The 24,078-nt window shown below is 35.8% G+C and overlaps 3 protein-coding genes and 1 long non-coding RNA gene across 5 annotated transcripts in view; 1 reads left to right on the top strand and 3 right to left on the bottom strand.

The window, feature by feature from the left end:
• Window positions 1-598: 598 nt before the first annotated feature.
• On the bottom strand, window positions 599-15,339 carry LOC122513867 (TBC1 domain family member 1). 2 transcript variants are annotated; one of them, XM_043630348.1, is made up of 15 exons: window positions 14,810-15,339; window positions 6,491-6,640; window positions 6,184-6,381; window positions 5,679-6,008; window positions 5,369-5,573; window positions 5,136-5,252; window positions 4,807-5,050; window positions 4,371-4,700; window positions 4,010-4,296; window positions 3,719-3,880; window positions 3,331-3,647; window positions 2,908-3,160; window positions 2,651-2,769; window positions 2,336-2,560; window positions 599-2,229 (listed from the first exon to the last, which is right to left on the bottom strand). In XM_043630348.1, the coding sequence occupies exons 2-15, from the start codon at window positions 6,617-6,619 to the stop codon at window positions 1,309-1,311; spliced, it is 3,837 nt and encodes a 1,278-aa protein (XP_043486283.1). In that variant the 5' UTR covers window positions 6,620-6,640; window positions 14,810-15,339; the 3' UTR covers window positions 599-1,308. The 2 variants fall into 2 exon arrangements, with proteins under 2 accessions (XP_043486283.1, XP_043486282.1); XM_043630347.1 differs by lacking the exon at window positions 14,810-15,339 and adding an exon at window positions 9,545-10,244.
• On the bottom strand, window positions 7,340-9,538 carry LOC122513870. Its single transcript, XR_006302907.1, has 2 exons — window positions 9,244-9,538; window positions 7,340-8,972 (listed from the first exon to the last, which is right to left on the bottom strand). It is a non-coding gene; the product is annotated as an uncharacterized LOC122513870 (long non-coding RNA).
• Window positions 15,340-15,663: 324 nt separating the features above from the next.
• On the bottom strand, window positions 15,664-18,061 carry LOC122513869 (elongator complex protein 3). The gene is made up of 8 exons (XM_043630349.1): window positions 17,870-18,061; window positions 17,528-17,769; window positions 17,257-17,460; window positions 16,917-17,170; window positions 16,654-16,843; window positions 16,361-16,578; window positions 16,027-16,287; window positions 15,664-15,954 (listed from the first exon to the last, which is right to left on the bottom strand). Exons 1-8 carry the CDS (start codon window positions 17,886-17,888, stop codon window positions 15,696-15,698), a joined length of 1,647 nt encoding a protein of 548 aa, XP_043486284.1. The 5' UTR covers window positions 17,889-18,061; the 3' UTR covers window positions 15,664-15,695.
• Window positions 18,062-20,021: 1,960 nt separating this feature from the next.
• LOC122513866 (ABC transporter G family member 22) overlaps window positions 20,022-24,078 on the top strand; it is a 39,676-nt gene continuing 35,619 nt past the window's right edge. The window contains exons 1-2 of the mRNA XM_043630344.1: window positions 20,022-20,484; window positions 22,299-23,073. Coding sequence (XP_043486279.1) covers window positions 22,961-23,073 — 113 coding nt within the window. The 5' untranslated portion in view covers window positions 20,022-20,484; window positions 22,299-22,960. The remainder of the gene's footprint in view (window positions 20,485-22,298; window positions 23,074-24,078) is intronic.

The raw sequence follows: 24,078 nt of genomic DNA, 5'->3' as shown, positions 1-24,078 counted from the left end.
TCGCAAGGCATGCTTTGTGCAAAAGTAATAATAATAATACTTCATTCTTACACGAGTCTACAATATTATAATATATATATATATATCTAAAAATGAATTATGTCTATACATCTATACGTATCTCTGTCTCTCTCTATCTGTCTGTCTGTCTGTCTGTCTGTCTCTCTCTCTCTCTCTCTCTCTCTCTCTATATATATATATATATCTATCTATCTACCTATCTATCTATCTATTTATTTCTCTACATTTCTTTCTCACAATAAATCTATACACACACAATTAATACAAATATCATCTATTTCAATATCACTTTTTTTTTCTTACATCTTAAAATATATATATATATATATATATATTTATATATATATATTTGGCATATTTTTATTTTTTATTTTTATTTATTTATTTATTTTTTTTTAATTCTTTTTTATTCGCCTTTTTTGTTTTAATTATTTTTTGTTTTTTTATAACAATATTTAATAACAAGTGGAAATTATTTATACTGTTAGAATTATATTTATATACATGATATATTCCAGGTAACTTATGGTTTTTATATTTCTTTTTATTCTTTTTATCTTTCTTTCTTTTCGATTAATTTGGTAACAATAAATATACACATAGTGCATACTATTTATGGAAAATTTGTGCCCTAAATAAATGATTTTTGTTTTGTTTATTTGTTTGTTTGTTTGTTTGTTTGTTTAAGGCAAGAAATTAACTCCATTTATGATATTTCTCTTTTCATTGACATCCCCATTGAGATCTGTATAGGACGATACACATCGTGTTTTACACAAAGTTGTTTTAAAACATATTCTTTAAGTATGTATGTATGTATGTATGTATGTATGTATGGTGGTATGCATATTTATGTATTTACACATAGATATACTTTTATTTAATATATACGTACAGAGATACGCGTCAATAATTATCCTGTAGAAGATTAATTAAGATTCGTTGATATCAAATTATATTAGAAATTCTATTTAAATTCAATACGCACATCTTTGTCCTCCTAAAAATGTACTTGGTTTTTGTTTTTGTTTTTTTTCATTCATCAAGGAAATGAGATTACGAAGTGCGAAGGAGAAAAATAAATGTAGATTCGAGGATACAGAATTAATGATCGTTGCAAATGTTATAGACCGTAAGAAATTGATTGATTTATTTCCTTGTGGATAATACCTATTTCTTTGAGAATAATCTAATTGAATGGTAATTCAATCACGATTTTGTGTGTGTATCTTTTCTTCTTGATAGTATTTCCATTTTTCTTTGCAAACATAATAACATAAGTAAGTGTTATCTATTTAAAGCTTCAGTATTTTGGCTTTGAGTATTTTTATTTAAATTATCACCTTGACCACTAGGACTAGATAATCTAACTGGTTTGATAGATTTTAATTTGGTCGTTCCACCGTATCGAAAATTAACATCGCTACAAGTATCCAAAGGGTGCATGGTTCCTGTCAAACTCGTCACGGAATCTTCATTGGTAACTTCGATTTTGCTCGTTGGGACTTTTTTAATGGAACCCAATTCGTAAGCCGACTTGGAGGGCTTAAATTTTAATTTTGCATTAGATAATGGTAACGAGACTGATTTTTCTAAATTTGCCGTTTGAATCTTTAAATGATTATCGTTCTGTTCTATGTTATCGTTTTGAGACGTCATTGCATCCGTTATTTGTATGTCTATATTGACCGTTTTTGGATCATTTTCGTCATTATTGATTCTTACATTCGGATCGGTATACTCGTTTCTAAGCGCGGCCAATTGTGCACGTTGCTTTTGTATATGGTTGTGCGAATTAGAAAAAAATGAGGATACTTTCTCCAATCTGGTTGCCAAATTCGGTTGGCTCAATGTTGATTTTAAAGGATACGGAGGATCGACCATGTTACTGTTCTTTAAGAAATTATGTGATTCCCTGCCGGTCGAATTACTTTTAATCAGACCTTGTTTCGTATGATCTTCTAATATTTTCAACGGATACGATTTGTTCGTGTTCCTTCGCTTTTCGGCTAAGCTCAATTGCGAAATTATTCTACGTACATCACCTGGAAAATCTATGTCGTCGCGCGTTTCAGCCAGGTGTTGAATGAATGCACCCAAAGTCGTAACCGTTACTTCGAGACCGCGATTATGAGATTCTAATTTATTCACAACCGATTGTTGCATCGATCGGGCTGTTTCCAAACGTTGCAAGTTATTCATTGCTATCTGTAAAAGAAAAATTTGCATAGAATGAACGACACACTTGTCGTCCCGAAAACAAAGAAAAATATTCTAAATAATACAACGAATTGCATCCTAATGATTTTCTTACCTCCAATTGTTCGTTTAATTGATCGACTTGTTTCATCAATTGTTTGTTCAGAGCCTTGAATTTTTCCAAACTTTCGATTTGCGGTTTCATCGATACCATTTCTTCTTGTAACACTTGATACTCCACTCTGTATTCATTCAATTGTTTAGAAACTTCCATGTCCGGATAGAAAACGCGTTTCATTACGCGATCCAAGGTGGCTTTGTCAACAGCTGGCACGCGAGTCTAAATAGATTCACAAAGAAAAAAAAAAAAAAAAAAAACAAATTCTTATTCGATGACCACGTTTTCGTAAAATAATATATACACACTTACTTTAAGATATTCCATTATTTCTTCGAAACTGTCGCAACACAGCAACTGATCTTGATGTTCTTCCAATAATGCCACGGCTACTCGGAATAATATTTCGGAACTTTCGAGAAAAAGTAAATCTATGACAGAAAGAAGGATGATCGTCGAATAAAAAAAAAAAGAAAATGTTCCATCGAAGTTTATAGGACCTTATAATACGTAAAGTAAAGTAAGAAATAATAGGGGATCGTAAATTTGGAGGAGGTAAGAAAACTTACCAAAGACTCTAGTTACAAAACCTAATGGAAACTGACTGGCAAACAAGGTCAACAACCACGGTGCTGCATACAAAGTGGGTGACACTTCGTGCTTGTCAAAATGATCATAAAGTGCCGGTAGTCTATCGTGCAATAATCTTGACAGTTGATACAAGTGCAATTGCAATGCTGCCATATCTGGAAGGTAGAGTTTTCTCAGGCCTCTCCGAAACATCAGATGTCGTAAGAGAAAAAAAGCCTGATCTTCCACCATCTGATTATGAAACAGTTAGAAACATTTTTTATGATATATAAAATAAAAGAAAAACAAAAAAAGACAAAAGAAGTGTTTCTTTCTAAGCTAATCGACTAAACTTTTAAAACATCGATGCTCTATGCAACATTGAAAATGACATTTATTTAACCATAAAATTGAATATTTACGTGTAAGAGGAGGACTCCAGCGACAAAACTTAAGCCCTGGCAATAGCCAACTTCGTGATCCAGTAAAGAATAAGCTTTCAATAAATTGAAAAGTGCTAATTGGCCAGGTCCCAAAGGTGAACTGAAATACGGATGATTCGGAAATGTACGGCCTAAGTCGATAAGAATAGCATGTTGCTGAGATGTCAGTTGTTTTAGTAATAAATCGTAAGATGTATTGTAGTTTGGAAATTCATGAGTATCTATGGGTGGTTGTTTCAGGCAAAATTGTTCCGCTAGAAATTGCCATACTTCGCCCCTTTTTCCTTTAGGTACACCTGAAAAATAGGAAACAGACTGTGGTGTCAGACTACTTTTTCTTATTTATTCTTAACACGGATTACGTTACCTTGCTTGATGGCATGTAAGAGCATTTGATTGTCACACTTTGTAGAAACACGGGATTCCTTGCTAACCAGTAAATCCCATACTTCAACGAGTTCACGAGCACAACTGCTAATTTCGTCGTATTCCAATTTGATTCTCTTCACTGTCGCTTCTTCTTGACGTTCTTAAATTAATTCGAATACTTTTGTTACAACGAATATACAATCAATAGTATATAGATTTGCATATGAATTATAATAAGTAGAGCGAGTAAGTTAGAGCGAGTAAGTTAGTGCGAGAGAGATTATAATACCTTTAAGCCTTGCATTCTCTTTCTCCATTCGTATAAGTATCACTTGTTGGTTAATTGCTTTTTTCCAAAGATCCCTCAATTCCTGTCTCGTTCTGCGCGTAGCAATAGCGGGTGCTTCATTGCTATTAGAACTCTCAGCTTTTCCGTTGTTTTTATCGTGTTCTTTACCCGGTGTTACAACTCGATGTAATATAGCCTGTCTCCAGGAACTGTTGGAATGCATATCGGCGGTATTTCCGTCGGATTCCGTCGGCGACATTTTCGGCGAGTTGCCTACTTTTAAGAAGCTGCACAAAATAAATCAAAGAACAAATAGTATTTGCAATCGAAAAGAATATAATCGTGAAATGATTCCACTTACATATCCATCATCGAACTCCTCGGTCCTGTATTAACAGATATCTGCTGTTGTTCCGGGGATACGCGTAACGATCTTGGTCTTCCAGAATTTTCCGTCGAAACGTCCCCGGCTATCGAGGATTGACGCGAATTATCGGGACTCTGGCTTCCGCTCTTTTGTAATACCGTGTTCAGATGATTATGATCCTTCGGTTGCGAAGAGAGTCCAAAGTCTTCGCGCGAACCCTTTCGTTTCATAAGATTATCGAAACTATTAGTCAGCGAACGTTTTGCTTTCATAAATATCGTACTGCCAACGCCTACGCTGAGATACTGATTTAAAAATTCGCTTCTGAAAATGATAATAAACGTCATGATATCATTAGTTATATATTTTTTGAGATTTGTTGAGATTTTCAATTGAAATATTATTTCTACTTTTGTAAGAATCATTGTACCTATTCTCGGCTGTATCGTGAACGTGCCTGGCTTGTTTAGCCTCGCAATGAGCACGTAATAATCTCATGAGAAATTGATTCTGTTCGCGCAAACTCGAACCAGCACTAGCACCAGCACCAGCACCAGCACCACCTCCGATTGCTTCCGCACCTTTGTATTTGCTAACAACGATCTCTTGCTCGTCTTCCGGTAATTGTTCCATTCGAGAAAATATTATACTCTGAGTTCGGCGATCGTTTTGGCCTAAAAGATAGAAAACAAAATAATAAACGATATTATAGAATATATGGAACTTTAGTCGAAGATACAAAATTCATATGAATGTTACCTTCTATCTCTTGATACAGTTTATTATACCAGAACATGGGACAGTGTTCGCACGAGAATACAGGATATCTTTCCTTTCTCGTAACATCGCAGGTTGCAACGAATGCTTGAGTGATCGCTATTAAAACACAGAATGTGTAAGATTGCGTTGAGAAAAGATGATAAGAAAAAATACTTGTCGAGCAGTTAAGCAGTGTTCTATATAAATTATAAAATGAATAAGTTTAATCTCACCTGCAACGAGATCGTCGGCAACAGATTCCGATTGACATTTGAATATATAACCAACGAAACTTTCTATCGCAGCTTCTCTACAAATAAATCCAAAGTGTTCGGAATTCTTAACACCCTGTACGCAACTTGCAACGTCTTTAATTTGTTTGTGAAGCAAAACTTGTTTCCTGTCGGGACTGATCAATCTAAGATCGGCCCTTCCCACCTACGATTCGAGAACGATACATCGGATATTGTAAAAATGGTTAATGAAATGTTAGATAAAGATCGACAGATCGTGTTTGAATAGCATTTGTCTTTTTTTTTCTACCTGAAATAGCATGGTTCTATTATGCTCGTCGCTAGTTTTCGGACCGGAATCTCTTCTACCTGTTAAAACGCTGCCCATCGAAGAAGCACGATTTCTCATAACTTCGGGTACTTGAATATTACCTCCGGCATTATTGTCAATAGTCGTCGAAGATGTTCTAATTTGACTACCGTTGCTATCCTCGGATTTCAAAGAGGAAGAAGAAGACGCTACCACCGATGAGGTAGCCACCGATGAGGTAGCCACCGATGAGGTAGCCACCGCCGATGTTAAGATAGAACCATGTCCGGATACGTTTTCGACGCTACCCGTTTCGCTGGCACTAGATTCCTAAAAGAACGATCAGGCTAATGCAACAATTGCATGTGTAACAAATGACAAGAAGAAAACAACTTTTAATAATCCGTAATCCGTAATCCGAAATATAATATACGTGAGATGAGTTTTGATATTTCATTTGGATACATATCCTAGAATGAACTAAAATTATTTGTTTTCTGCTTACCGTGCTGTTCCTCCTATTATTGGCGACATATAAATTGGTGACAGCTTGACGTTGTAGTTGCTGACATTCCGATAGAAAAGCGCTTGCCGAGGATTTAGATTTTTCGAGTCCGTGCGAACGAAATCTGAGCAGGGCATCGTCGATGAAAGATTCCGATACTTTTGGATGAGAAACTTTGATCTTACCGACGTAAAGTACCTAAAATTAATTTAAAAAAAAAAAACAACAAAAAAAGGAAACATAAAGAACAATTTCCCAATGGTAAAAGGAAAAGGAAATGGAAGAATATTTCGTATCGAACGACTACCTCGAAAAAATGTGACGAACTAGGAGATATATCAGCGCCGATTGACATCAAACTGGCAGCACTGCTTTGCGATCTTTGTGGCGGATCCTTGTCTCTCTCGACTTTCCAAGAATCCGAATGTTCCTTCATATCTCCGGAAAATTGTTGCGCCTACAATTTGATAAATCATTTATTCAACTTACAAATATCAATAAATATCGATCAATCAACCGACCGACTCTACCGACAAAACTTTGAAAAAAGTTTATCGAGTTTATTTAGCGAATCAGGTTACCCAACAAATTATACTTGTCAGAATTGATTTATGAAATATGTATCCTTTGTATTCCCATCAAACGTTACATGCATACTAGATGCGTTACATAACGAAAAGAGGCTTACATTTACGATATTAATGATGAACAAAATTGAGGAATCCCTTGTTTTTATTCTCTCTCTCTCTCTCTCTCTCTCTTTTTCGTGTTCTTTCGTTTCGTTTCGTTTCGTTTCGTTTGGTTCGCCGAGAGAAAAGGAAAACAATAAGGATAAAATAAATTATTTTGTTGATAAGTAATATTTGCCGAATAGCAAAATACCAGATCTATGAAAATATAATAAAAAGTATTTCGCAAGGAAACGCGGATGAAACGTGGATGAAACGTGGAGGAAACGTGGAGGAAATGTGGAGGAAATGTGGAGGGAACGTGGAGGGCGGCCGTGGGGACCAAAATAACTTGCTCGAGGAGCACTCGTCGACCGCATGGCACCGTTCTTCCTCGCCCACCCTTCATCCCCCTCTCCACTCGACTTTTCTTTCTTTCTTTCTTTTACTTATTCCCCTTTCCCTTCCTCTCCTTCTCCTTCTTCTTCTCCTTCTTCTTCTCCTTCTTCTTCTACTTGTACCCCCTATACGTAGCTTTGTTTCGTGAAATTCCACCTAGCCAAATTATTTTGCTCTATTTCAAAGTTTCCTCTCGCGTCTATCCGGCGTTCGAAATCTTTTTACTTTGCCGCTGACACAGAAAGCGGATCGTTAGTCTGCAAAATAGGGCTTCTCTCATCCAATTAGAAAGCAAGCTTTTCTTTCCATCTATCCGTTCGTCTAAATTTCAACGTAACTTTTTTCTGGTCACCACACGTGATAATCGAATCTTCGATATTTACCGTGATTATATCTTCAAATCTTTATCGTTAAATTTGTTCGCGGATTGAAAATTGAACCAATGGAGATTACAAGAAAAAATCATTTTATTAAATGCAATCCATTGTAATCTTTTTCTTTTCCTTTTCCTTTTCCTAACGATAAATGATCATCTCGTCGTCTCATCGTTATGGATAAAAATAAATGTAATACTCTTGCATAGCAATTTTGACGAGTGTTAAAAAATAATAAGAAAGAAAATTGAAGGAGATGCAACTACTCGTCCTGCTCTATCACCTAACAATAACTGATTGATCGAAGCGAAGTATATTAATAGCGTACGCGTTACGTTTAAAATAAAAGATCACGAATCGGTATCGTGAACGATTGATTGAATCAACGTGAAAAATAATAATAATAATAACAATAGAAGAAGAAGTAAGAGAGAAGATCGAATAACGGATCGATGATTTTCTCTTTTAACATTGTCGTCGTGCATTTAAAAGTTGTTGCGTCGTGTCATTCATTCTGATCGACGTAAATCGCGCAAATACGACGTCAAAGCCAAACTAATTGTTCGGTCGCGGTTGCTTCTTCAACGGTCAAGGATAAAACGTTTTACGCTTGGTAGAAATAGAAATGTATTTTTTCGATGAAACGAGAAAAAAAAGGAGACGAAGAAAATAAGAAGCGGATAAATCTTGTCTTTGTTTTTTCTATTTTTTTCTATTTTTTTCTTTTCGCAATTGTTCGTTTCGAATTACGAATCGTTGCGATCATCGTCAGGACTTGGGATATAGAGATAGATCCTAACTCGAAAACACCGAGATATAAAATAATCGTTCGGTTACGTGATGATCATCTTTTTGCGATCGTTCGGGAAGGAAAAGGATAAAAACACTGAAAAATGATACTATGCGAAATGATCCTATCGTTTTTGTCACCCACGTTTCTATCCTTTTTTTAACATAATCGGTAGTATCCCGTACGAAGGAATAACAATTAATATTATCTACTTATTATTCGTATTCTTTCCTTTTTTTCCTTTTTTTTCCTTTTTTTTACGAAATTCGAATACTTTCGTAAGCGGTGATCTTGCAAGATGAAGGGGGTGACAACAACTTTTCTACTTTCGACGAGCGCAACGGCTTGCCGAGCAAGCGCGATCGGCCTAGAATCTAATAATAATATACAGGTTGATCGCGTTCGTAACACACTCTCTTTCACAATTTCCTTCTGTGCTTATTTATTATATCAAAAGATTTATTGTTTTTTTCTTTTCCTTTTTTTTTCCTTCGCGAACAGGAGGACAAAATATTTCGCATCGCGCTGAACAAGTTGTCCGAATAAAAATTAATTCACCTATAAAAAAGAGAAATGAAATAAAGAGGAGAGAGATAATACGCTAACAAGTATTTGCTAAATACAGATTAAATGATGAAAAAAGAAAAAAAGGAAACAGAAGAAGAAGAAAAAGAAGGAAAAAAGCAACGAAACATAAGATAACGTAATTCGCGAAACGTCACGAATCAAGTTCGACGAATCAAGTTTGACGAATCAAGTTTGACGAATAAATTTGTAATCTTCTCTCTCTCTCTTCCTTTCTCTTTTATTTTTTTTATTTTTTGGATACTATTTTTCCCTCGTCATTTGACTCGGGGAAATATTGAAAAAAGGTGCGCTCTTGGTGCGCGCTGCGCTTGGTTGCGCACCGGTTGCTTCTTCTTCTCTACACATAACACAACACCCACGCGTGCACGTTTTTGCTTGCTTGCTTATTTGTTACTAGCGAGTGTGCGCTCATATTCTGAGCGACACGTAATAGTCGTCTACCGATTCTTACGTAATTCGACTTTCGATTTATTCCTGCAAACGTACTAGGAAACGAACTTTTCTCTTTTCGTTCTTCATATATATAAAAGAGAGACACTTACCGAAGATCTTTTATAGGCGATAGCGCAAGCGTCACTTCGAGACGCCATGTTTAACGTGCCTCTCATTTACCGGTCCAACAAAATCGGCACTCTTGTCATTTTCTTTTCTTACTCCGATGACGCGATTATTTCTTCTTATTAACAAAACAAACAAATATATATCTCTTCTTCGATCGTTTGTTTATAATTTTTATTAATTCGCAATTATTTCTTCTTGCGTCAATTTCTGAACTCTTCTTTTCGTCGTAAGCATCGCCAAATTTTCCCACTTTCTTGATCTCATCGTCGTCGCATCATCGCATCATCGAAAGACGTTCGATTAATCTTAGGAACATTGCTCCTGTGTATGTTTTTTCTTCTCTTTTTTCATTTAATCGCATCAAATTAAATGATCTTCTTTCGTTCTCGATCGTTATAAAGAAAAAAAGAATTGTCTAAAAAAGAAAACTTGGACGAGAACTTGGACGAGAACTTGCTTGGTTTATATTTTTTAATAATAATATCGTTCTGTTTGTTTGGACATTTTTTCGTTCTCTTCTTACTTCTTGAAAAAAAATCATAAGAACGCGTTGAGAATTTCTTTCTCCTTGGGTTGATTATTTTCTTCTTGACATACCACACGATGCTAAAACCGTCGTCGTCGTAGTTCGCGAGGAGAGAAGAAACGGCACATCTCGAACATGCAACGTTTCAGCGTCGACTAAACATGGACGAGCAAGTTTACGAATTTCTACGAGCTGAATCGAACCAATTCCGATCACGATCATCCTCATCATCATCATCACTCATCATCATCATCTATCATCATATCGCCATCTCATCTTCATCGTCGTCATCGTCATCGTCATCGTCATCGTCATCGTCATCGTCATGTCATCGTCATCGTCGTTGTCGTCGTCGTCATCATCATTCATCCACTACGAATACATATACATCTAAAAAAGATCTAACGAAATGAAGAATCTCTTTTTTTCTCGCGTGGCAACGAGAGTTGCCAAGTGGTGTTTGAAAATAATAAATAAACTAAATGCGTTCGTTCGCGAATCCCTTTATACGAATAATTCGAATTTATATTCTAAATGTATGCACATTATTTAACATTTGTTTTTTTAGATAATCCCTTATAGATAATTTTACTTCTCTCTCTTCTTCTTCTTTCTTCTTTTTTTCTCATACGTGCGCCTACGACCTTGCAGATCGAAATTTTGGCATACACAACGAGCTTGACATTGCCTCAGATTTTCTCTAATAGTATTTATAGTCATTGCATTCTTATTTGTTTCCTTTGAGGTACGAGAGACCAAATGATAACCAAATGCAATTATGTTTTTCAAACAAACGATTATAAGTGATTACATTTTTTTGTTCATTTGAAAAAATATCTCTGCATGATGTACGTGTCTGAAATGTAAAAGAGAAATATAGAAATAAAAATCTCTCTCTCTCTCTCTCTCTCTCAGTGGCATGTGACATAGACAATCTATAAATGGAAAACGAAGGATAAACTCGTACTCGTATCTGTGTATGTGCATGTACAGATACGTAAATAATAGGTATATAACATCGGACTGAGACGATAATCGCAAGAGTCGCGTTCGTAATACAATGCTGTTCGTTCGTTTCGTATCGCTCAAAAGGCTGTTACCGAGATAAAAGTGAAAAACGTAAGCGTTTAAGGAATTAAAAGTATTATATATACATTCAAGCACGTAATAACTACGCTTAAATTTTATTATATTATTATTATTGATGTATCCTACCGTATCTATTATACAATAATTTTGTTCATTTGTAGATTTAATTATTTTATTTTTTTTTATTTATATATTATTATTATTGATGTATCCTACCGTATTTACTCTATACTAATTTTTGTTCATTTGTAGATTAAATTATTTTTATTTTTTTATTTATTTATTAATAAACACTTTTACCGGAAAGGATTGATAATTAATACGAAAGAGTATAACACACAGTTAAAATTAATTGTATTGTACTTATTTGGAAATAAAAAAAAAGAAAATTATTATTTTTTATCCTTGACTGCACACGCACGATATATAACGTATTATTTTAATTAAATATATATATATCTATCTATATATCTAACTCTGAAATAAGAAATAAACCTTTCCTTTTGAACACGTTTTACGTTTACCAATCAGTCTATTCAACGATGCTTAACATTTTATGGCAAGGGAAAATAAACAAGTAGACAACGAGGAGGCATTTAAAAATAGATGACTCTTACAAGGAGAACCCGCGACTCGTCATTTTTAAACGTTTATGAAACTTTATAAATTTATATTGGATGATCGTTAGGGCTTAAGACCTTACGTACAGTCAAGCTTGATATGATCATTTATTCTATTAAATAAATCAAAAACTGAGCCGCCAGGCATTATCGACAATGCCAGGGGCAATGTCCTTTTAGGCCTAAAAGGGCTAGGGGCATTGTGAGCAATTTATTTTTTTCATTATTGTGAAATAAGCTTAATAAATTTGCATTTTTTTTTATCTTTTTTCCTAAGAATAAATTGTTTATTCATTTAATAAATAAATTATCATATCACACAAGCTTGGCTAGCGTGCTCGGGAAGAACCGACCGAGTTACCTAAGTACCGAGGTACCTAAGAAATTATTTACAATACACTGTATATAAAGTTTCATAAACGTTTAAAAATTACAAGTCGCCGCGGGTTCTTCTTGTTAGACGGTCGTTGACGGTCGTCGTATTCGTTGTCAGGTAAAAAACATCTCGTGTACGCGAGATCTATCTCTCGTAATTTTGTTTTTAGTCCTGTTCGATTACTATAACGCGCGTACACCCGGTATATTTTTATAATTAAATATTCTTTGCGGTACCTTGATTCTGTGGTATTTTAAGTGCATCACTTTGCGTTCTTATGCAATCGACGAGCATGAAGTAACCGAGTGAATGTTGATAGAAACAACAAAATCTACTTTCAAAGTTTCTTCGTTTTCGAGTTGGAGGAAAGAAAAGATCTGATAAGAATCAGATGCCTAAAAAGTTTCTTTGTCAAATGTATTTATAGCAGAAATTTAATCGGATTATGTTTGAACGGAAATCAAATAAGATCTTATTCTTTTCTATATGTGAAAAACCGATGTGTATATGATAAGAAATGCTTTACCTCCTGCAACTCATTTTTTTTCGTCTACAGTTTCGTGTACAGTTTCGTCTACACAAAAAGTAACATAGATTTATTCCGATATTATCAAGTGGTTTGCTTTTAAGTGCTATCCCAGGTAGCGTCCAAAGTTTACTTCTGATTTCGTTGAAAGGGTACAACAAGAATTTGGTTAATGGCCGAGTCAAGAATTACATCAGAATTACATCGCGTCAGGGATTTAGTCAGGATTATTTTTCTTAATTTCAAATAAACTATTAGATAAAACTTATAAATATTACATTATTTACCACTTATCATCAATCATGATCTATCGATCGATCGATCTCGATGGAAAATTTCCTTCGCGAATTGTATATAATTATACACATTTTTATCGAGAGATTTTTTTCATTCCTATAAATAATATACAATCTCTTAGTAATAATAAATCATTCAGAAGACATTCGTAAAGCAAAGTCGTAAAAGAAATCACCGTAGATCGCATTAAAACGATTTGAAATCTCTAAACCACAGTCTGTCCCATTTCGTTTTAACATAAGCCTACCTGCAATAATTTGTACTTGAAATAGTAAACTTGTATCGATTGACAAGATTCAAATGAAAGACGAAGTGAAAATAATTTTCTTCGACGAACACGGAGAGCTTCCAAACGTATGATAATATAAGAAATCTCGAATGCAACTTTCACCGGATTACTGGCACGCAAAGTCGAACGACATCGTTCAACGTGTAACACCTTTAAAATACTCTAACATAAGCCAAGAACAACAAATCGTCAAACTTACATTAGATCCGACAAACACTGTGCTAACTTTTGCAATATGTGATGCGATTATATATGCATGCAATAAAACCCAATGATATTTTGTTTATTCTACTTAGAACTTGTCAAACATTAATTAAGGACAAATTTAATAATAGTCAAATGGACTAACATAAGAAAATTGTCCTCCTATGCTATAATATATATTCACAGTTATATATTTTAGTGCATAGACAGCTAACGTTGATTGGTCGAGAAGAGAATGTACTCGTATCAGCCATTGGCTACTTTGCAAAGTGTTTCACGATCGTCAACCTAAAACTGTGAACCATACGATATTTACACACTAACTATATACGGTACGCGGCGCACATGTACATGCATGTGAGATGCATGTGAGATGCATTGGGATGCATCATTGAACGCAACATTTACACAAGCACGTACGCATGCGATATAACTGTCACCAAATGAAATTACGCGCGCGCGCGCGCGTGTGTGTGTGTTTTTTTTTCGAGAGAGAACAGTTTAACTTCTTTCAAAAATACTTACTTAACGTACATAATATATATTAATGCATATAATATCATAAAAAACTAATTAGAAAAACAAGACGCAATCTCTCCACATTCTCCTACTAATTTATTTCCAAGCTGAAAACACCTACGATTTAACATAACACGTTTTACCGTCAAGAACGTTTTCCATTTATTAACGGAACATGTATTACAATACATTCCATGATAATTTAGCTACATTTTGCATGCATCGAAATTTTCTTTTCTTAACAAATATATTAACCGGAAAAAATATAATTGTTCAAATCAAAATTATCTACAAAGATATGATATCTTTACTTGGATTTATGTAACTTTTCTTTTTAACCGATTGCCTAAATTTTTTACACTATTTTATATAATGAATAAAACATAGGAACAAAGAAACGTTAAAGGAACATTTTGTAATGGGCGCGGTCGAATGAACAATATTTTTGCGTTACAATCGGAGTATTATTTTGGACATGTACATATTTATAAATAAATATCAAATTTGTAAACTATATAAACGAATATAAATAAACAACGGATTCGCGGCGCTTGTTTACTAGCAACGATTTGGAATGCAAATTGTCTTTCTCTTTCTTTCTTTCTTTCTCTTTTATTTTTCATTTATTTATTCTTTATTTCTCTGTTTCTCTTTTGGTATTGTTTACAGTAACTAGTAGAGCGCAAACAGCTGGCAGAAAGCGAGGACATAACCTAGCGTTCTTTAGATTATTTCGAACATTCGATAAAAAGGTTCGTAAATTTATTAATGCAAATAAATGATTACAATTACCGTTTTACCTTTATTTATGCACACCAGATGAACTTAAAACTTCAATCCTCGTAGAAATGTTGGTTGAGATTATTGTTATTGTTGTTGTTGTTGATTTATTTGTTTGTTAGAGATCTACACTACTATACACTAATACACTTAATTACGTTCATGCTCCACATTACATTTCGTTGATGACTTTAAGATGATCGAATTATTTCTACCATAAGTTTTAACCAACGTGTTGTTTTTTTTGTCTTCTTCTTCTCCTCCTCCTCCTTCCTCTAATTCTTCTTCTTCAATGATTACTATTATTTACGTTTTCTACTTTAAAGGTACCAAGCATACCTCTGTCTTATTCACCGAGAAGTTATACAAATGACATACATATGTTTAAAGTACGCTCTGAACTGCACCGCGAAACGTATGTTACTATCCGCCGTTCTAATTCACTTTTGTTTATTCACCATTCTACGCGGAGAGTTTTTGTCAGCAGGTGGCGCAAGGTTAAAAATCTTCAAATGTCACCTAACCTGTTTTTTGAGCTTTTAAAAGGTCTGTTGTTTAACCCTATTATACTTTTAAATTTTTCTCCTTTTTTTTTTCTCTTTTCTTTTTTAAATCAAGTTTTACACTTAAGAATTATCTTAATTATTACTCTCTTACGACGTCGTTATGTTTTGCATTAGGTCAGTATATATTACATTCAAATAATTTGACTTTGATTTTCAACTTCTTTTTACTATTTAATATTATGTTATATCGTTCGCCTAATTTATTTCCGACAATATCTCTCTTCCGACAACTCTTTTCTGCATTCACATTTGTTAAAAAGTTTTATAAATATATAATATTATTGACAAGATATACAATGCAATAATCATATGTGTAAAACAAATTTTATTATTTACATTATCATACAAGCATCTTAGACATATAAGGCCCATCCAATTCGTAACCTAATTTTTTGTAATAATTTCTCGTACCAACGCCCGAAATAACAGAAATTTTGTCAGAGTTGTGTTCTTCTTTTGCAATGCGCTCAGCTTCTTCCATAAGAAGCATACCGAAACCTTGATGTTGAAATTTGGTAGGGTCACGAGCATGAACTGGCACTACACTACCATAAACATGAAGTTCTCTCACAATGGAACATTTATCCTTCAATTCGGATCTGTAAAAGTAAACGTTTTTAAAAATTCTTGTGTTTTTGTAGAAAGAATGAATTTAATTTTAATTTCATTACCTGAAAGTTCCAGGAGAACATTTTCTTAGACGAAGTAAACCAATCAGAATATCTTGCATAGGATCTTCGTAAGAAAGAAACGTTTCCCATCCGTTGTTGGCAACATAATCACGACGTATTAATTCAACTTCATAAGGTTGAACTTTATTATGTATTTCTTGTATACCTACTTCACGTGTACGGACATCACGACAGTCAGTACCTAAATCTTTCATTCTAGCTAGTGCCAATTCACGTAGATTACCATGTTCCACTCCGGAACTATTTAAAAATTTATGAAATATTTTATTGTTAGAGATATAATACAAGGAGGATGTAATTGTAATAATGTTACCTGACTAAAGGCATTGGTATATCTCTTTGTACACGGTAGACACGTGTCCATGGTGGTATTAAAGATAAAATTCGTGCAATTAAATCAATTAAAAGGCTTGGCGCATAGCTTTTATATCTACCAGTTTTCCATAACTCATATAATCCAGTGCCACGTATTACCAATGTTGGATAGATTTTTAAACCATCTGCACGAAACTCAGGATTTTCAAAAAATTCCTATATTATAAAGATATGTTTAGCTTGAGATTGTTATTAGCAACAAAATAATAATATAAAATTTCAATTACTTACGATGAACTGTTCGATGTCTCTTTCTATATCAACATTTGGTAAATCTGGCATCATGTGAGCTATAACCTTAAAACCTGCGTCTTTCGATAACTGGAAACTTTCGCATACTGCACGAACTGTATGTCCTCTGTTTGTATCTCGTGCAACATCTTCGTATACAGACTGTACACCAATTTCAAGACGCGTGCACCTGGAACATCGACAACATGAAATATAATGATTGTATGATTAAAAATATATAATTATATTTAAATAATTTGTACCCGTAGCGCAACATATCCGACAGATGTTTCTTTAAACAATAATCCGGTCGTGTTTCAATGGTAATTCCAATACATTTGGTACGACTCCGTTCTGAATACTTGACCGCTTCATCCACATTATTGCTTACATGACCAGATAAAGCATCGTGCAAATTTCTTATGAAGTAATCTCTGTAATCTTCTGGCAAAGACATAAATGTTCCACCCATCACGATAAATTCGACTTTGTCAACGCTGTGTCCTAATTGTTTCAACTATTTAATGAATAATGTTATTTTAGAAAATTTAATATTGTTATAATGAAAGAATATATAATAGATAGATAATATATCAATCATACTTGTTCAACACGATGCCTTGTTTGTAAAAATGGATTATATCTTGCACGTATAGCTCTCATAGATGTGGGTTCATAACCGGTGTACGATTGTGTCGAATACTCAAAATCAGAATCTGGTCCTCCGGGACAATATACGCAGATATTTCCAGTCATATTGATGTGGGGACATCTGTGCGGTTTGCACATAACAGCTACTACTGCTATCTGCGAAGAAACAATTATTTATTATCTATTGCATTAAATTATAAGGTTGTATAATTTGAGAACAAACCCCGCTAGCTGTCCTAACTGGCTTGGCTTTTAATTTAGGTACTAAAATGTTTCTAGCGTCAGCAGGTACAGCAGCGATTATGTCGACTAGTCTAGGAGATCTATCCAATCCATATTTTGAAGATATTCGTGTTTTCAATTTATTCAAGTCAACATCCTTATTCTCTTGGTGAGCTTTCAATAATTCTTGTATAATTTCTCCAATCGTAATGACCATACGTTCCTCTTTGCTTTGTGTAAATTCTATTGAGAGAATTATTTTATGGATAAATTATGATATATAACCTTTAACTTATTATACAAAATATTTTTTAGATATTAGAATAGAATGAAATAAGCGTACCTTTTGATTTTCGTACCATGGTTAACTTTTACACTTAATATTTCTCTAAGATTATTACTTTTTATTTTAGCTACTATTTTTAACACAAAAAGTTTGATCAATCGTTTGTTATTTACACGTTGTCTACAGCATTGAACATTACATTTCTAAGAAAAAAAAAACTACGTTTTGACCATATGAACTGCATTGTGATGGTACTAAGAATTAAGAGATGGCGGTAGTGTAGAAAAATCAAATTTTACTTTTATAATCAAATTTTCTTGTTTACTTCTAAAAGATATTGCATTCATTTCTTAAGTCAACAGAAATGTATAGTTATATATATATATATAAAAGATAATTCATATTTAAATATTTATTTAGGCGTTTATGATCTATAAGAACTCCATGACATTTTTCAAATTTCGCGCGAATAGAGCTGACCAATCAATGATAAGAAATTCTTGCTTGACCACTTAAACTTCATTGTAATTGTATGCGGGATCAATAGATGGCGTTAGCATGAAATTATAAAAATTCGCTTTAATTAAAATGTGTTAATTAAAATTTCGCTTTAAATTAAATATTTCCTATTTGTGTCTTTTATCGTAGAAATTATTAATATTGTTTCTTTAATCGACAACAGTATATTTTCTTCATCAAAACTTATATTTATTTGATCTCGTTTAAGCATCTGAAATTAAGAGATACCTTATCAAATCTTTCAAATTTAGCGCGAATGCATTTGACGAAATGACAGCCTCGCTGCACTTCGATAAGTAAGACAAGGATAGATGATGATTCCATAATGTATATCTTCTAACCGATTAAAGTATTTTATTTTTTAAAAACGAGACATACATTCAATTTAGTGCTTTGCTATCAATGCTTGAGTTTCTTTGCAACAACAATTATTCGTTTAACAGTAAAATGAAAAAGGAAAGCGACGAAATAGTTGATAAAAAGAGTCGATACGAATAGATAGGAGGTAGAAAAGAGGGAAAAAGATGGAACGAGCAGCTTGTAAAGAGAGTGGGGGAACGACAGACGGTGGTGATTGGTGGAAGGAGAGCAAGTGAAGATTGGTTGGACGGATCAGACCGATAGTAGAGAGGTTCGCGGCGTGGTGCAGTGTATAGAAAAGCGGCAGGCTCAGTTTGCATTTGAACGTCGTGGAGTTTGTTTCGCGCAAGTTTGGCCGGGTAGTTTGGAGCTATCAATAAAATATTTCCGAAAAGGAACGTATAGGTATAACAGTGTAAATCTGGCTAATATAAATTTAACGAGATTAATTAATTGTATTTAAATAGGAAGATAAATTATATATCGCGTAAATAAAAAGAAAAAAAAAAATATATATATATATATATACATATAAAATAAAAATAAAATAAAGTAATTCGTTTAAAAGTCTTCCAAGATTTTCCGAGTACATACATACACACCATACCACGCGCGCGCGCGCACACACACACACACACGCACACACACGCATACGCGTGTGCGCGCGAGAACTTAAATACCAGTAAGATATTTTCTTTTCGGTGTGAAGAAAGAGAGAGTTAGAGGGAATAGTGGTAAAAAAGGGGAGACGAAAGAAAAGAGAAAATCAAGGAGTCGCGGGTCGTTGAACGAACGCGCGCAGGGGCGAAACCCTCTGGTTTCGCTTTAGTGTGTGTATATGCGAATCCCTCTCTCTCTCTCTCTCGCGCGCGCGCGCGCATAACCGAGAGAGCGAGACCAAGAGAGAGAGAAAGAGACGCGCGTGCGCGTCCCGCGTATCGCACGGCCAAGGAGAGCGAAAAACGCAATTGAAGGAAGAGGAAGTAGTAGTAGAAGAAGAGAAGAAGAAGAGAGAAGAAGAAGTAGAAGTAGAAGAGGAATTAGAAGAGGCGAAAAATAAGAAAGAGGTGGGAGGAGGAGGTGGTGGAGGCGTAGGTGTAAGGAAAAAGGCGGAGGTCGCGAAAAAAGGTGGTAGATTTTGACTCTACATTTAAAATTGCATCCTCCTTTTCAAAAGAAGAATTTGAGAGAGAGAGAGAGAGAGAGGAGAGAGAGAGAGAAAATAAGATAATCGCAGAGGCGCCTGCGTCTGTGCGTTATCGATAGTAGGAGAGTCTCTTGTTAAAACGCGTGAAAGGGTAGGGTTGGGAAGGGTGGGGTGGGGTGGGGTGGGGTGCGTGCATGCGTGCGCGAGTGCGTGCGTACATTCGTGCTAACTTGATTGCTCGTTCGCTCGCGTGCATGCGCCGTGCGTGCGTGCGTGCGTGCGTGCGTGTGTGCGCAAAAAGAGAGAGAGAGAGTGAGAGAGGGGAGAGGTAGGGGAGAGTGAGTGGTGCGTTCCTTTGAGTGAGCGCCTCGAAATAAGAGAAAAACAAAACACTCTCGGGTGAAAAGCAATGCGGGTTCATTGACTGCGCGCCGCGTCAAGCAATGGCCGCATGTTCGTGCCCGGTGCATAGTGCGCGCGTGACAGGAGCTGCAACGAGAAGGAGGAGGAGCTCGATCGAGGATACGACGAGGACGAGACGAGCATTCCCGACGTCTACCACGTCGACGTCCTCAAAGGTTGCCCGCGAGACCGAACGGTGCACCGCCGGCGAACTCGTGCGAACTCGGCAAACTCGGCAAACTCGGTGAGTCCGACTTTCTTTCTATTCTCTTTCTACAACCCTCTCTCCCATCTTCCTCCTCCTCCTCCTCCTCCTCCTCCTTCTTCTGATCCAGGAGGTACCAAACGAGACCGTATCGACTGTGCGTCGCGCACCGGCTTCTTATTCTTCTTTACGTTCGTCGTCATAGTCGTCATCGTCTTCTTCTTCTTCTTCTTCTTCTTCTTCTTCTTCTTCTTTTCTTCTTATTATCAAACAGTAATTTTGTCTTTCTTTTTCGCGCCCTAAACCAGATCGATTATTATTTTTCGCTATCTTACTAAGCTCTTCTTATTTTCTTCATTGCATTTCCATTGTTGCAATTCGATCAAATCTTCCTACAATTTTGCTTGCTTTTGTGTATGTATACTTTTGTTCTCATCTCCCTCTCTCTCTTTGCGTCTCTCATTTCGATGCCAGACCGAACCGATCCTATCCCAGCAAGGATACCCATTATCTCGCGACACGATGACCTTGTAATCCTCGTTGCATTATAGGAATAAAAAAAATAAAAAAAGAAAATTCAAGAAAGAAAAAAGAAGAAACTTGCCAAGTATCTCGCGGTTTAAAGCAAGGAACGATAATCGAAAGCTAATTCGTTGGGCCTTATCGTCGAAAGGAACAACTCTCGGGGAGTTGGAAGTATTCCAAGAGGTCTTAAGAATCGTGTATTCTAATCGAGTAAATCGGAATAAGTACGTGTACTTGTGTGGGGAGGGGGGGGCTCTTACGGTCGTACGAGCGAGGAGAATAAAAATACGGAAGCTTCGAATCGATTATCGTTTGCGCTTCGGGAATGTCGCGTTTCAAACTAGAAAGAAATAAATAAAATTGAAAGAAAAGAAATATAAGAGAGGGTGGTGGTGTTTTTAAATGGATAAACGCGCTGTCAAAATCGTGGAACGCGCGATTCGCGCACTCTCTTATCCATGACTAATACCTGCCACTTGGCGAATGAAAATTGGCGCGACGTAAATATGGGACAGCATCGAGATAGAGTTAAAGAGAGGGAGAGGGAAACTCGGAGGAGGGCCGCAAACATTCGCTCGATTTACACCGCCCGCGCCAACTTTGTGCACGCGTCTTTTCGTTTCCCCTTTCCCTCCTTCTGCCACCTCTCTTTCTCTTTTCCTCTTTCCCTGGCCATCTTGAAGCCTTTCGAAATAAACCGATGCAGATAAATTAGTAGTAGAAATAGAAAAAGAAAAGGAAAAAGAAAAAGAAAAAGAAAAAAAATAGAATGGTCGCGTTGAATCGGTAAGAGTTTAAAGACCTCTCTTTATCACTCGTCCTAGAAATATTTGTCTGGTGGAACGAACGACGATACGTCGTCGCCGTAGTAGTAGTAGTAACGATTGAGTTCGCGCGTGTTTCTTTGCCTTATTTTATTCCTTTCCCGTTTTCTCTCATTGCCTATCTACAAACTCGTTTTATCGAGTTTATATACTTTGATTATTGAATCTAGATCTGGATAGTCTTAAATGTTACTACAAATACTATATCTCGTCGTTGTAATCGTAGATTACCTAGATCTTACATTTCTAAATTTGACGACTAACTTAATTGTTTTTATCTAGATCGAACGACTATGAATGGAATTTTAAGTTGTACTACATACGATGATGATGATGATGATGATGATGATGACGATGATGATGATGATAGGGGATAGGGAGCTTCGGTTAAATTTCGTTTCCGTTGGAGTTTATCGATCGATTGATTAAAGAAATAAAAAATTCACATCAATCGATATCAACATGTTGACGAAAGTGTCATCGATATCTCAATTGTATTTTTAGATTATAAAAGATCGAGCGATCCGTTGAAAGGGACTACTGCACTACTACACTACTACTCTTTTAGAAGAATAAAAGAAGAAGAAGAGGAGGAGGAGAAAAAGTGTCTGTTCTTTCGAATGGACTGGGATCTCTTAAGAAGGATCGTTGAAGGATGCTGCTGCGTAGTCGTTTGGGTTGTCTCCGTTGCTGACGGAGAGTGGACGCGCGCGTGTGCGTGCGTGTCGAGGAAAATTAAAGCGTTTACCAGTGATAATAATAGTAGAGTGATAGGAATAATCGCGGGTGTTTTAACGAAAAGTCTAATCGGAGATAAGAATAAAAGAGAAAGAAGAAGAATAAGTAATAGTAATAGTAATAGTAATAGTAATAGTAGGAACGGAAGAAGAAAGGATTAGAAAGACAGAAGGTAGTTCTTTCGTCATCGTCACACGTCGACGATTCAACCTTTGGCGCGTGGCTTTTTGTCAGCGACGCGATCCAACGACTACCAACTTACAGTGCTACGAGATAGAGAGAAATAAATAAAGAAGGAAAAGCAGGTGGATCGAATCGAGTAGAACGAGCGAGCGAGCGAGCGAGCGAGCAAGCACGAAAGAAAGAAAGATAGAAAGGAGAAAAAGAGAAAACGGCGGCCAGCTGAAACCAGCAACCACGCGGTGGACATGATTATTTCAAAGGATCTCTTCCTCCTTGGCGACCAAGATTATCTGCGCCTTCCTAACAACGAGAAGCGCCAGCAACGGGCAATGGGCCGGCCGATCATCAATGCTCCCAGGTTAGTTGTTCCACTCTCTTTCATTATTTTTCTTCTTTATTTTTATCGACCAATGAAGCTCAAAGGAATTCCTTAAAAGGTGCTCGCGAGACTCGCTGCACCCAACGCGCGAGGACTGCGAGAGCCATTTTGCACGATTTTTTAATTACCTCTTACCAACCGGACGATAAGCGATATCGTCTCTCTGTATACGCCTATTTAACTATTTCTTTATGTACCTACGTATGTACTTGCGTATATATGTGCAGAATTTGCGAACAGTCCATTAGCATAGACGTTTTTCAAATGCAACCTGCACCAAATCAAGTCAGTCGTCTACGCGTTACACATGTAAAGCGTCTACTTATCTAATCTAAATGACGTGTATCTATTTCATCTAAATAGCCACGATTTATATTTATTATGATCTGTTACGCGCGTTATAACAGTAGACAACTTTAAATGGCCGATCGTCGTACGATAAAGTCTCCGTATAATCCATACAGATATGCATATATACATATATACTTATTTCTTTAGCAACTCGTTCATGTTTTTATTATTAAATGTATATGATCGATGTTAGATCGTTACGATTAATAACAAACGATCTTGATCTTGCGATAACGATCTCGAAACATTAATACAACAGACGCTTTTCCCGCGGAACGAGCAAATCGTTTATATTCTAAATTAATTTCGCTAGGTTGAAAATTTGTCAGATCGTGGGGGGGTGGGGGGGGGTGGGGAATAGCTCGGGCGAACAAGACCGGTCGGTTATCTCGCAAATACTTTCTTCTAAGGAGGATCAAAAGGCACTCGCTATCGAAATCGAATATTACAACGCGAGATAGTCGACAATCTTTCAAACTTGGTTTGCTCGAAAAAAGTCGTTTTTTTTTTCCTTCTCTCTTTCTTTCTTTCTTTCTTTCTTTCCTTCCTTCCTTCCTTCCTTCCTCCTTTCTCCGGCGTTATATCTATCTCTGTTGCACGTGCTCTTATCGTCCGTCATAAAAAATTTATCAA

The sequence above is a fragment of the Polistes fuscatus genome, unplaced genomic scaffold, assembly GCF_010416935.1.
Source record: "Polistes fuscatus isolate 324 unplaced genomic scaffold, CU_Pfus_HIC Scaffold13, whole genome shotgun sequence".
In the NCBI taxonomy this organism is placed as follows: Eukaryota; Metazoa; Arthropoda; class Insecta; order Hymenoptera; family Vespidae; genus Polistes; species Polistes fuscatus.
This window is presented reverse-complemented; position numbering and strand designations above follow the sequence as displayed.

Excerpts from the sequence above, each read along its gene's own strand:
- LOC122513867 (XM_043630347.1), bottom strand. The coding sequence starts at position 9,610 with ATGAGAGGCACGTTAAACATGGCGTCTCGAAGTGACGCTTGCGCTATC. Across the intron at positions 4,701-4,806 it reads CACGATACAGCCGAGAATAG|AAGCGAATTTTTAAATCAGT; the intron begins GTACAATGATTC and ends TATCATTTTCAG. Across the intron at positions 2,230-2,335 it reads AATTAAACGAACAATTGGAG|ATAGCAATGAATAACTTGCA; the intron begins GTAAGAAAATCA and ends TTTCTTTTACAG.
- LOC122513869 (XM_043630349.1), bottom strand. Across the intron at positions 16,288-16,360 it reads ATACCAATGCCTTTAGTCAG|TTCCGGAGTGGAACATGGTA; the intron begins GTAACATTATTA and ends ATTTTTAAATAG. Across the intron at positions 15,955-16,026 it reads TGTTCTCCTGGAACTTTCAG|ATCCGAATTGAAGGATAAAT; the intron begins GTAATGAAATTA and ends TTACTTTTACAG.